Genomic DNA, 14,080 nt, shown 5'->3' on the forward strand with positions numbered 1-14,080 from the left:
TTGCAAACAAACCTGTGCCTCTTTTATTCAAATAATTACAACCATAGGTCTGGGGAAAAAAAAAACCAAAAACAATACTGCACATCTTTAGTGTCTGTGTGAGGAAAATGATAGCAGGGGGGTTGCACTACAACTATATACACCGCTCATCATACAAGGCCCACCACAGTGAGATGGGACAGAGACAGCACCTGAGAGTTGAACACTTTGCACATGACAAAATATTTTCTGTACACCTTGTGATGTGCACTCTAGGCTTCCCTCCATCTCCATGGGAATCACAGAGTGTGAATCCGGAGTGCTGGACAAGTTCCCAGGCACAAATAGTGAGCAGCAACTGCAGAGTTCTTGGTCATTTACAGATGTGGTTTTCCCTCTATGCAAGGGCTGAATAAGAGTGGGTATCAAGCAACCCTCAAGTATGGTGGTGGCATGCACTCAGCAACTTGCAAAGAGGTACTTCAGAAGGACTACCACTTGATCACTAAGATTCATGTATTTCTTCTGTCTTTTACCCACTCACTGTTAGCTTAGAAAAAGGGCTGTCTCCCTAAGAGAATGATGTATCCTGAGCTTTTCCATCTTTGAGACTTCTTCCATCATTTTCTTAAATTCTATCTAACAACTGTGGTGCTCTCTGCTTACTTTAGAGCTCAGCTTGCAGCACCACAGTCCTCTTAAGTCCCATCATGGCAAAAGTTACTCTAAGCATTGTCCTGAGTAGCATCACAACAATGGTATAAGAGCCCTCTGGCTGCATGTTTTAAGTAGTGACATAAAGCAGCCTTCTGTCACATGCTTGCCTGGCACTTCTCCATAATTAACTCTGCTAGACTACACTGGGCAGAGCATTTTGATGAGTAGGAATGCATTTCTCTGACGCAGCTTTAGCAGTGCTATTAAGGCCTGAACAATCTCAGTTTATTAGACTGTCTGAGAGATTCCTAGCCCGATGGGACTTTTGCTGCAGCACCCTCTTCATGGCTTTCCTGACTACTTCCACAACACCATGACTTCATGCTAAAACCAACTCCTGCTTGGGCCCCTTCCAGCATAACTAGGAATTTGATTATGATCTCCATCCACATTGCCTCTGGAAAGGTCATTCTGAACTTCCATCCTCAGTTACAGAAAAGATATCACCTCTTAGTAGGATGGGAAGGCTCAGGTGTTCCCAGAGGATGCCAAAGAAGTGAAACAGCCATAGCTCTGTTGAAGTGACAGAGCTACAGTCCTTCAGAGTAATGGTGGATCTGCCAAATCATGAGAATCAACAATTAACTGGAAAAAATAAAATAAAATTAAAGGATCTTGGATGTTGTCTGTTGGTGAAAGCTGGGCTTTGGGCTCTATTTGGTCTATCTGGAGTCCAGCATCGAGTAGTAATGCACACAGTTCTACCCCTAAGGGACAAAGGGAAGATAAACAGAGAGAAGTCGTGATTTCTGGAATGGAGGTGAAGAATCTCCTTTGGGATGAATGGTGATGATGATCAGGGAACAGCGGAACTATTTATGCAAGTTTAAAATTTAACTAATTCTGCTGGAAAAGTTGCTGCCCATGTTCTGCAGTCATCTGTACACATCAGTGACTGAAGAAAATAAAGCAGAGTTTCTCCTTTTCTGCTTCAAATAGAGATAACCTCAGCAAATTCAGAGACAGGCTGGTGGCAATCAGTCCCCTTGGTGAAGTATCTCAAGTAGAAAAAGAACACCACTCACAACCCAACCAAAATGAACTGCAAACCCCAACATTACATACACATTAGTGCCACTTTACGCTCACTGCTCAACACAGCCCACTAGATTCTTCACACCTTGATCAGAATATTTTCTGCTGCTCATACACCCACGCACACAAAACTCAGTCCTCCCACAGCCCTCTCCCTAGACAAACGTCTCTTCCGCGAACGCCACTGCATCACATTCCTCAGCAGCCATTTCTGACAGTGGCTGCCTCCTGAGCCACTCCATCCTGCTCCGAACAAGTTCATTCTCCACTGCTTCTGCCTCAGCCATGGGACAGGTCTTGGTTTCATCGTGTTTGAAATATTCCCTGACGGTGCGTTGAATGGAAGCAGGGAGGATGATATGGATGGTGTGGCTGAACGTGTTGATCCCCTCGCTCGGGTTTGGCACCGGTACCTCCCCCACTGGCTTGCTCTCCAGCTCCTTCGGAGTGGAGGCATTGTGGAAGTTCTCTTTGTGCCTTGCTCGTGAGGACAGGATTGTTGATTCACAGTGGAGCTGCCTGGAGGCAGACTGCAGAACAAGGGGTGTATTCTGCCCATAAAACACTGTCTGGGGGATATGGACTCTCACAGACTGCAAGCCTTTAGATGTGCTTTGCTCATTAGGGCTGCTGGTATTTGCTGAGGACCTCTCCTCTTCCACTGGCAATCCCCAGTAATATTCTTTTTTTGGGGCCATGTAAAAAGTTATCTTGGTGCGCTTCAGGCCTTCCTGGCTTGGAGAGCAGGCATCAACACTTCTGATTTCAATGTGCTTCACTACCTTCTCCCTGTGCTGCTGCTGGTTGATCTGCAGGAATTTCTTGCTGGCTAGGTCATCAGATGAAGGCTCAGAATTTTGTTCTAGCTCATTGGGATAATCCAGGCTTTGGAGCTTCAGGTCAGGCACCCCCACAAATCTCAGCTGTCTCTCCTCCTTTTCCCAGTCAGTGTCAGCTGCTGGGCTCCCCACTGCAGCTCTGCTGCCAGAAAGAAAGCTTTTCCTCTCCCCAGAACAATGTCTGCTCTCTACAGCCTTGGGTTCATAGTCACAGAAACTGTCTAGGTCACATGGCTGTAAAGGCACAGGAGAGGTGAAGGACTTGTGCCACTCTTTTGGGGACTTCCTGGCAATCTTGGGAGACACAGCATGAAGCCTGGCAGATGTGCCAAACATAAATGACAGGGAGGAGACATCTGTAGGACTAACAGCTGATGACTCCGAACAGTATGAGAAAGCACTGTCTAGGGAGCTAAGTGAGGATGCAGATGGAGATGTAGTGGTAGAGGACAGGCTAGAGAAGCTGGACCTGTTGGACAGGTTAGATTTCTGAAAGCTGGGCTTCTTTACCTTAGAGCTGGTCTGAGGTGACTGCCACAAATTCTGCCTGGCTTTATTAGCCCCAGTGCTAAGGCCTTCATCAATCAACTTCTGGCTCTCCACTTGCAGTTGCTTAAGTCTGTGGATGTAGCCCGTGTGACTGTGCATGATGGTGGCATCACAGCTAGACTGGCGAGCCACTGGCTCATGGCTCTGAGCAGGAAGCTGGGAGCTAAGACAGACACTGGGCTCTGATGAGCACCGGTCCCTGGCTGGGCTAAGTGAGCGTATTGAGCCTATGGAGCAGAAGGAACCCTCCTCTTCTAAGAGCTCGTAGCTGTCTGCACTGGCATCCTTCTGGGTTTTGCTTTGGTAGCAGGCTGTGATCTCACTGAACAAGTCCCAGTCTTCTTGCTCTTCAAGTAACAAGCCACTGGGTGGTTCAAAAACGTCATCTGTTTTAGATATCAGGCAATGCTTTGGTCTTTCCAGGTCATAAGCAGAGAATTCCAGCTCATCAGAGGAGTCATCATTCTGAGCCATGCCTAGAGTAGAAAACACAATCAATTGTCTGCATCTCTTAACTCCACACAGTACCTTACAGCCAAGGCATAAGAAATATTACCAACTCTACTTTGTAAAGAGGAAATCAAAGATGATCCATTATTTTTCCCAAGGACTAAACCAAGTCTGGGCACAAAATAAATGTTTTTGGCTTGACAACTTAAGCTTTCACCACTAGCCTGCATCCACAGCATAGTCAATAGAAAAGTGATTCTCTTCCATTCAACCATTTTGTTTGGACCTACATAATTAGTCTGGAAGAAAACATTGCTGGGACATGCCATCACTAAGGCTACAATAAATTCTTGTGCTGGTACTTTAGTCTGGAATGACCAGAATAGGTTGAACAGCCACAGATAAAGTCCCATGTTCAGGGATATATTTAAGTTGTGAGAATTCAGCCCTCTGCTTTCCCCTTTCTTGGCCATGCCTGACGGGGAAAGGGAAAACAAACAAACAAACCAACCCACAAAACCAGCTGTTTTTTCAACACTTCTTTGGCAGAGATGAAGGAGAAACAAACTACTTTGCATTAAGAGTTCACCTATTAAAAAGGTTTTAACAATGTCTTGAAGATAGAATGCCACCAGCTTACCCAGAGATCTCTCTGAGTTTGTGGAATTTTTGTCCGGTCTTTGAAACAAGGAAGCAATGTCACCTCCAAAAATCTCTGCCGAGTTTTCAATCAGAAACTGTACTAACATGGCTACCTGGCAAAGACAAAGATTTACAAAGTCAGTGCAATGAATACATAACTAGGTAAATAATGCAATTCAAGCAATTCCCCCAAAGTTCCTTTTTATTTCAAAAATATATAATTTCCTACAGAATCTTTTGTTCAAAAAGCTGCTCGGAACACAGTAATACTTCTGTATTAACTACACCTGAGGCAAGGATATGAACTTTGTGAACTGGAGCAGCGAGCCAGGCATGGCACATTCTATGTTTTTCCTTGTTATCAGTAACAAACTACAAGCAAGGACTCCTGTCCTCCACCATGTTTAGTGCATACATTATCACTGCAGGATAGCTTTACATTCAGATGAAACAGCAATATCTAACTCCAGCTGCCCCATCTTCCCTTAGCATGATTGTCCTGAAGGGAATTTCAGCTGGTAAAACAATCACAGCTTCCTTTTCTACCCTACATAATCTGTGTGGCTGAATTGCTCCACTAACTTGAGCATAACTGCACAGGGGAAAGGGTGAAGCCCAGGTGCCACTCAGCTGGCAATATCACTGATACTGTGCCTCCCTTCAGCCTACAAAATACAGAGCCCATAAATAAAAATCGTAAAAGAGGAAGACAATTATGAGACCAAACCTATGAAATATTACCTTCTTTGTAGACCTGCTTTCCTCCTCGGGCCCTGTGGGACTAGGTAGCCACAGCATATTGGGTGCTATGCAAAGAGCCAGGTTAAACGCATTCATCTGATTCACAACGGAATTCTGCTCAATGTGATGAAGGACTCCAAAGAGGTGTCTGAGTAAGACCAGGTTGGCCTCTGGGAGCTGACTGACCAAGCTGTTCCGGGAGTGGTAACAGAAAAACAGCACTGTTCACAAAAATCCATTCTTCAAATACTGGAGTCACAATAGTAAGAGATTTAATTTCACTAATATCTGAGGTATTTCTGTTGGCTGAATTATTGCTATTTATCAGTTTGATTGTTCTCACTTGAAATGGTCATCAAAAAACAGATTTCTAAAGATTTTTTTGTGGGTTAGAAACGTTACCAAAAGACAACTGAAAGGAAAATGCTTTGATCTGTGATACTGGCAATCAGCAATGGCTCCACTGCGACCTGGAGCAGCAACAGGAGTCTCCACGAGGACAAGTCTACAGTTAGAGCCCTACACTCCCACTTCTCCACCAAAATAATCCTTAAAGGATTTTACAAACCTTTTGATAGTTTCAATCTTATGTGCCCGATTTTCTGTATCCACAGCTTCCATCCACAGTCCGTGCATGTCTGAGGATAGAACACTGTCAGGTATATTTCGGAGAAAATCCTGAATTAAATATATACATGCAGAGCAGTCTGGTCAGTTTTAATTTCCTTGATTTGGTTTCACTATGTATATAGTCAATATTTATTCATATTAAGCAGAAGATAAAATGAAATGAGACACAGATACATTTCTCCTTCCCTCCCCGTTTTCACCAAGCTGTCCTCAAGGCTCTTCACTTGCAGCATTACCAAACTGTGTCTATAGTTTACGGCAGAAAAGAGTAAACAGCCAGCCCTCGTGCGTTTCCCCTCACCAGAACAGGGTTGATCTCTACTATATTAGAGCAAGGACTGCTATTCAAGGCTATGCGTAGTTCTGTTTGAAATATTTCTAATCAATAAGGACTGCCGTTTTTCTGAGAGGACTTTGCAAGAACTTAACATATGCCTTGCCTTGTAATATGTCTGACAGCCTTTTATATTAGGGCAGCAAAAACTACTGGCAAGGGGTTTTTTTAGCACTTCAGTTCCCAAAGATCTGACTGGTTCTGACCAGTTTTAACAGATCAGGTTAAACCTGACAAGATTTAAAGCATGTTTGACCATACAAACGCTAGGCTTTTTCCTATTAAAACTTGAGTCTTACCACAATTCCCCATTCAACACAACGTCTCTGCTCAGACTTGGTAGGGGTTTTCCTTCTCACTTGCCATCTGATCAGAGAGTGAAGGCTCTGACTCTAACTGCCTCCTTTGAGAATGGCCTCTCTGTGGGCAGTGCAGAGCAGCTGCAGTCAAATGGCACTTATCCTCCAACGTAAGATCACAAAATATCTTATATTGGAAGGGGCCTTTGAGAACATCTACATCTCCCTCCACTCTCTTGTGTGCGTCTAGAAAAGGACACAGAGCAATTGTTCTTCTGACATCAGAGGACTCTGTGGCAGTGCATATGTGTAGCATCTGAATTGCTGAGTTCAGGTTGTCAGAGTATTTGATGTGAGATAACTTCTAGATAGAAGCCATGGTTATCTAGGAAGTAAATACTACTATATCTGCTGCTGGAGGCTGCTTTGTACAATAAAGGTGCAAAATGAAACATTGGCAAGAGGGCTACTGAACATACCTGAATGTTAAAGCAACCTCCATCAAGTCAGACAGATAACTTCGTGCACATAGATGAGTGAAGCCACCAGCTGAGAATGTGCCTCAATAGAAAATATTTTGTGCAACAGCCCCTACAGCGCCCTGCCTGCAATCTTTCCTCTCTGTAAAGATACATCTTGCTTCCTTACTGAAAGAAGGAAGGCGTGATTAGCTGAGATAGCAGTTACTTGGCCAAACACACCGTGATGACAGCTGCAGCCACAAAGACCGACTCTCCGTCCACCCGGACATCATCTCCAGAGTTTAGCTTCTCCTTCAATTCCTTGCAAGTCTTGGCATTGGCAGAACGTCTGAAAATGCCCCTAGTAGAGGGACCTTCATGGTACAGCAGAAACAGCATATCCTAAGAGAAAGCTCAATTATTCATAAGAGCCAAACACTTCACCCTGTTGTTTACCTTATATCTCATATATTATAACTGCATAAGAGCTGGTCAGCACTGGAAAGAGGACAGATATACGAGAGGTTCGTCATGACCTGACCAGGGACAAGAGTCTAACAGCTAAGTTGCAAGTATACACAAGTGCTCCTATCCTTTGGCAGGTGAGAGATCAATGGACAAATTGGTCAAATGAGATTCAGGCTATATATCATGGTACACTGACACTGTTCCTTCTTCACTTGTGATGGTCTCGCTGGAAAATCCCATTGGAACAGGATGGATATCCACACAAGTGACACAGCTTATGCAGTTTTTACTCATGCTACTGAGTTAGATCTGAATCATGGGCAAACGTTGATCTTCTCAAGCCAGTCCTTGTAAACATCACAAATGACTTTAAATTCTTGGCTAAACACATTGCATTCATGTCAACAGCCTAAACTACTCCTTACCATGATTGGCTTGGGAAGGATCCCGTCAGGGCAGACAGAGGACAGAGACATGCCAAAGAGTTTCTGTGGGGTGGTAGGTGACTGCGAAGGAGGGCTGTCTGTGGATGCACTGGTGCTGCGCCGCAGGGCCCAGTCAATCAAAGACTTCTTCCTCTTGGTGTGCTTCTGCAGTGACTCTAAAAGAAAACATACCTTCATTACACACATGGCTATCATTTCTGCTGGACAGTGACTGACTTGCAGCAGAGGCAGAGATCTGAGCAAACCAAGGACTTTCTACCATCTCGTGGATAATAACTACACTGTTAATGAGGGTGGTCAGGGGATACATGGCAGTTAAGCCACCTGTTCATCTCTCAGTCATCAGCGAAACTCTTATTAACTCACTGTTCTTCAGGGAATCTATGAAATCCATGTATAGCCTGCAACTGAAAGTTAATCAAGGACTGAATGTCTTCACTGACAAATTTAGCACTTCTGCAATCGTGTCCTTTACACATGCAATCAAGCATGAGTGCAACTCAAGGCTATGCATACAGTGCTAGGAAGAGTTTGGCACTGACAGTGAAAACAGCAAAATCTCATCCTGGTTAAGGCACTCCTGCAGCTCTTACCCCTCCTCAGCTGCACTGGAGCTTGGAGCCTGGGTTTCAGGACAAACTGACATTGTTTCTCTTTTGGGAGCTGCTCTGTGAAGGATGCCTCTGTCCCATCAAGCAGGAGGGTGTGATTGTGAGTTCCTTGTTGCTGGTCAGCAGAGTCCCGGAGACAGTTTAACGCGATGCTGAACGGATGTTCGTGCCCTGTTGAGCAGAGAGGTGTGTAAAAAGCAAGTCAATTGCAGATGTGCAAACAACTCCAAATCTGGGCAGGAGGAAGCAGTCACAGCCAATGGCTGCCACTCCAATTGGGCCTCTAAACAATGCTGCTAGAAACCTCCACCTGAGGGCTGAAGAGGCCAGGATGCACTTGTGCATTTATGATCATTGCTTTACAAGTTAAATTCAGCAAGTTAAACCTGGACAATCACTCCCCATTAGCAGTTTTAAAGAACATCATGCAACAAACCACTACAGTAGACTTATGAGCCCCATTACACCAAAAACATCTTGTAAGCATTACTTTGTGCTAGAGTTACCCCACTACGACAGTCTAGAAAATACCAATAAACACCCACAAATAAACAAATGTGCAGTGTAAGAAACCCCAAAATGATGGTTTTAAAATGATTGTGTGGTCTTTGGAGCTAGATCTCTTTAATAAGAAAGCACTCATTTCTCGGGCAGCCTCACCACGTGTTTATTGGGTTATAACTGAAAATACAATGTAGTCTTGGGATGACTTGTTTGGCATGAATATGTAGCATGCAGCAGGACAGCAGTCTGAGCAACAGCTGAACAACTGATACATGTATCAGAGAAGCAAGATGCAGTTAAAATACATCTAACAGCTTGGGACAAATTGCCCTATTTCTTCACACTGTTCGTGAGATTTCTCTGCCACATATACCTGAGTCATTTTTCACTTATTTCTATGGTGCTAGAATTTAAAGAAAACAGGAGAGCTCATACCAATGAGAGGGTAAGCAGGGTCATCTTTTCCTGAGATCACCCAGAGATGGTAGTCACTTGTCCTATCCTGATGGTTGAAGAACAGATAAGAGAAAAATATCAGCTGAAGGGGAAGGAACTCCTGGACAGGCACATGGCTGGGAGGGAAGGCTGCTCTCAGTCACTTTGTATGAGAGTGGAAGAATAAAGGTTCAGAGGAACATACTGAGAGCCACGGGGATGCAAAACCACACAATGGTTTCCTGACTGTTCACTCAGTAGGCTCTGACTGAAGAAATCTCTTGATGCAACAAGCAAAGCACTACCAGTCAAGTCACTGTGCTTTCTCAATAGTGTTGGTGCTCTGGTGCTCCTCACTGCACATGGAGGGCACAGAATGTGGGGCCACTTTGAGCCTCAAAAGGCCAATGCTTTTAGTGTGTGGTACCAGCTATTCTCCATCTTCCCTCGCATGCAGCAGCACAGCCATCCTTGTATGATGTATTGGGATCGTGTGTTCTGCAAGCTGAAGAGAGGTGAGAAATAGTAGTCTATCTCAAGACTGGAATATTACAGAGCACAGCGAGGCACTTGTTTTCAGAAGTATGTGTAAGCATGACAGAACAGAAGTGATTTTCATATTACAGAATGAGAATAAGATTTTCCAGGACTATTTTAGCAAAATATTCCACAAATTTCCTAGGTGTGCTACTGGACACTGTAAAAGCTAACAGTGTAATTGCTAGATCGCTGCAATGGGAAAGTCTCCTCTGATAACATCACTTATTCATTCAGTATTTCACAGCTCTATTAATAATTCTTTGACAAGCTAGGCCCAAGCCTAAGCAAGCATGGAAGTCCTTTGAAATCTGAAGGACTTTTTTTCTTCCCATAGGAACATATGCATGTCTGTGCTTTTAGAATTTTGCTGCCACATAAACAGATTGCTCCTAGCACAGTGAGTATCAGTAACCTCATGGTTAACTGCAGCAAATAAAGACTTCTCTACCTCTGTACTGTTCCAAAATCTCAATGCTGACAGCTTCCCTAGCTAGCATCAGGCAGTCCCTGCAAGTCACCTACAGGAAGTCCAAGCTGGACAAGTGTCTTCTTCATCACGCTCTCTGCAGTTTCCACATTGGACACATTGACTGTGGTGGTCTAGAAAGGAAAACAGAGGAAATGTAGGAAGCCATTAAGAAGGTATGTAGATCGGTTATATTTCTTATAGCCTGAAAATTTAGCAAAAAAAAAAAATCACTTATCTGTCTTATGATTGTCTTCACTAAATATTCATAGAAGTGTCTTGCTAATTTGAACTAGAATTGAATCATTGTTGAAGGTGATACATTATGAAAACTGTTCTTAGCTACTTATTTATCATTGATTCCTTACAACACCCAAAGGCTTTATCCAGTAAAAAAACAAAAAACAAACAAACAGAGGAAGTGGGTAGTGTTCAGATACTGTATTCAATCATTTTGGCACTTAACTGAAAGTAGTACCATTGTCACTGGAAGGGGTAAACATGGCACAATGCTAATAAATCAAGGGTGCCCACAGCTCCCCTCTGAGGGGAGAGTTGCCAGAAGGTATAAGTGAACTACCAAGCTTAATGTAAACTCTAGAAATGCACTGTTAAGAGACCAGAATACACTCCAGCAGATTATTTCAGAACAAACCAGCAACTCTTTCAGGATCAACATCCTCCACTTACTACACTGAAAATAAGAATTACTGGTCACACTGGCACAAAATATCACCAATTATGAAGTGAAGCAAAATGAAAACAGAACAAATGGCAGAAGCCAAAAATAACATTAAGATAAGTGTCTCTATATCTTACGATTCCCAAACCAAAATTCTCTGAGGGGGCTTCCAGCAGAAAGTATGCAGCTGCACAGATGGGCACCCTCTAAACAAGGATAGCAGTAGCAGCAACACAGCCCTGCATTCCCTCCACTATTCCATGGATTTCCATGCAGCATTGGTCCAATAACCCGTTTCTTAGCTTTACTTACAGAAGAACAGTTTTCAGCATCCAGCACAAAGATCTGAAGGGTTAGGTTCTTCAGATATTCTTTCTGTTTCATTTCACTGATATGCCTGAAAGTCAAGGGAAAAGGAAGAGCCCTAAGGTTTGGATACAAGAGGCTCAAAGAATCAGCTCCTTGGCACCATAATAAATACAGATTAATTACAACAGTAATAACAACAGAGTGATCATGTGCTCTTACTGGCTTCTTTATCTTTCTCTGAGGCCCTAGACAAGCAAAATCCCATATGGCAGTACTGCAATGCAAGGTACACGTTGTACAGTGATGGAAGACTCCTTCCATCATTTCTGGATCATTACTGCATTCCACAAAAATCAGGAGGTAATGTCTCCCCCTCTCTATACCTGGATACTAATGGAAACAACATATAAAAACATTAAAAAAGAACTGATTGGAATGTCCGGATGCCTTGAAATACAACCAGAAAATCAGTACCACTTCTGACATTTCCACCACGATTAGGAAAGTCAATCTCCATCTCCAAGGGAATAAAGATGCTCCAACAACATCTTACTGTTCAGCTTTCCTATAAACACTAGTTTTGCTTCAACACTGGAATTCCACATTCAGGTTTCAAAGGCAGGCATTTCAAATAGCAGCTACACACTTACTGTGATGAAAATGGAGAGGGCAATTTGATATCATAACAGATTTCCTCTGAGGACTGTAGAGGAATCACTCAGATAAAGAATGTAAGAAGGGTCACTTACCACAGTAATGCAGACAGCCATTGCTTCTTTACGTCAGCTGAGCTGAAGATAAAAAGGAGGCAGATCATCAAACGAGTGCCGAGTAGGTAACAACCTTTGGAAACTTTACTCAGTTTCACCTATATATAGCTGTAAGTCAAAGTTCCTTCCTGCAAAGTCTTGGAACAAAAGCACAGTCCTTTCCTGCTTCTGTCCTATTTCAACAACAATGACAAAAAAACCCCCAAAACAAACTGGACTGTATTTCCTGCCCAGGGCCGCATACATTCAGATAAGGAACAAATGTCTTTCTATGATGCTGGAGTGAACGTAACTTGTGGGCCTTTATTATTTTTTCCAGAGACCTTTAATTACTATTTTCTTTCTATTATTACTTTCCTTCCGATGTCTGTTCTTCCTGTAAGGTTCTACTGCCAACATGGACTGCCCAGGCCTCAGTAGCATGAAGGAAATAACTGAATTGGTTTTGAGTTTGGATTAAAAGACAAGTGACTGCTGGCATGTCAGAGCATGAGTCCTAAGGCCAGAAACCCATCACTTGGGAGACACCACCCTGACTCTTGGACACGATGAGGCAGTAAGTGCAAAACTAGAGTACGCTTCTAACTTCTTTTTCCACTAGAACAGCTGAACCAAGATAAAAAAAGCATTAGGCTAGATCAGCTCTTCCTAGCTGAAAGTCATGAGAACTCCTGTAGTCAGAATGACCCTTGAAAAGTGCTGGCCTCTCTGCTTCACAAAGGAGTGTGATGCAGAGAAGCCTGAACTAGCAGCAACCTGAGCTCAGTGTGGATATACCAGTTCTAGACATAATTTTGCCAGCCTAGACCGAGCTCAGGCTAATAAAAAGTCACCTGCCTTTCAGCAAGCCTTATGAGTTCAGGTGTCTTTGACATGGCACTTGGACAAGATCTGGCTGTGATCCAGCCTGCTCTACACTAGTAGTAAAGGAATTTAATCCTGGCAAGAGGCCACCTATAATTTTTCAGTAATGTAACTAAACTATCCTTTGTAATGAAAAAAAAATCTTAAACTAGGATCTCCTTCAGAAATGGCTGCTGGTTGGTACAGAAACAACATGCTTGTAGGATACACGATGGCACAGCCTTGTTTGCTATGGCTGATCTGGATGTAGCACTCCAGTGTATTCTACAATGGGGCCAATCCTTGTTATAACAACAATTTCAAGGCTTGGTTCTCTAGTTTAAAAGGCTCTCAGAGACCAGCCTGCAGATACTTTCTTAAGACAGCTGTCTTCCAATATTTAAACTACTACCACACTGTCTAATATGAATCCTTCACTCACTGCGGATGGAGGTTTTTGTGGTAGAGTTCAGGGCTCTGCACTCTCAATCATTGTTTCACTTAATACACAGAAAACTTGGGCAGCTGCCTGGTTGAAAAGAGGGGTCTGATGGAATACCTGAAGGTGACGACATAGTTGATGGTAGGCCAGCCGATAACAAATGAATTCTCAGGACTCATCTTCTTCTCTGTTACTTCACTGAGACATGTGCCAGTCCAAACTTCACTCAGGTGCACTTGCTTTTTGAACTTCAGGCTGGAGGAAGACCTGCAATTCAAATTATGACTTTCTCATATTCTAATATCTAGACCCTCAGTGTTTGGCCACGCCGCCTTACAACCAGCAACAACATTAACAAACCTCCAAAACATTGAAGGACTGAAATTGTCTGATACCCAGACAAACCCAAATGTCTGGGTGTGTGGAGGCACCGCAAGAAAGTTTTGCAAGTGAGCTTTGTGGTTGGTGGCTCCAGTCTGACAGCTATGGTTTGGGGCAATATGATTCATTAGAGCTACAGGCAGGTGATGATTTGAGCTAATTATAACCTATCCTGTCTTTCTAATGTTTGAAGTCACCCAAGTTCTTCACATATACATTACGTGAAACTGACAGAAACAGTGAGATCAAGAATCAAATTTCTGTGCTTACTACTCTCTTACTACCCTGTTCTTACGCAATTTCTCCAAGAAATCCCACAGAGGAAAAGGGCAGAAACAATTAGACAGCCTTCTCCTCCAGGAAATGGAGTGAAAGATTAATAGTAGGAGGAATTTCTCAACGTGAAAGGAGGGGATGTAAAGTTTTAGATCCATATTTGTAAAGAAGAGATATTTTGATGCCTACTCCAAAAATAGAGCAGGGCTCAGCTTCAACAGCACGCACCAG

General features: G+C 43.3%; 1 protein-coding gene across 4 annotated transcripts in view; it reads right to left on the bottom strand.

The window, feature by feature from the left end:
- LOC122163730 (rho GTPase-activating protein 20-like) overlaps positions 1-14,080 on the bottom strand; it is a 30,649-nt gene continuing 16,569 nt past the window's right edge. For all 4 annotated transcript variants that reach the window (XM_042825190.1, XM_042825188.1, XM_042825187.1 and 1 more), the window contains exons 4-15: positions 13,310-13,459; positions 11,887-11,928; positions 11,141-11,225; positions 10,203-10,280; positions 9,141-9,207; positions 8,184-8,372; positions 7,570-7,745; positions 6,917-7,078; positions 5,521-5,630; positions 4,953-5,142; positions 4,210-4,324; positions 1-3,595 (exon numbers count right to left, since the gene is read on the bottom strand). In XM_042825190.1, the coding sequence (XP_042681124.1) occupies positions 1,887-3,595; positions 4,210-4,324; positions 4,953-5,142; positions 5,521-5,630; positions 6,917-7,078; positions 7,570-7,745; positions 8,184-8,372; positions 9,141-9,207; positions 10,203-10,280; positions 11,141-11,225; positions 11,887-11,928; positions 13,310-13,459 (3,073 nt within the window). In that variant the 3' untranslated portion in view covers positions 1-1,886. The remainder of the gene's footprint in view (positions 3,596-4,209; positions 4,325-4,952; positions 5,143-5,520; positions 5,631-6,916; positions 7,079-7,569; positions 7,746-8,183; positions 8,373-9,140; positions 9,208-10,202; positions 10,281-11,140; positions 11,226-11,886; positions 11,929-13,309; positions 13,460-14,080) is intronic.

The sequence above is a fragment of the Centrocercus urophasianus genome, unplaced genomic scaffold (genome assembly GCF_019232065.1).
Source record: "Centrocercus urophasianus isolate 14NV4802_14NV808 unplaced genomic scaffold, USGS_Curo_1.0 seq_24, whole genome shotgun sequence".
NCBI lineage: Eukaryota > Metazoa > Chordata > Aves > Galliformes > Phasianidae > Centrocercus > Centrocercus urophasianus.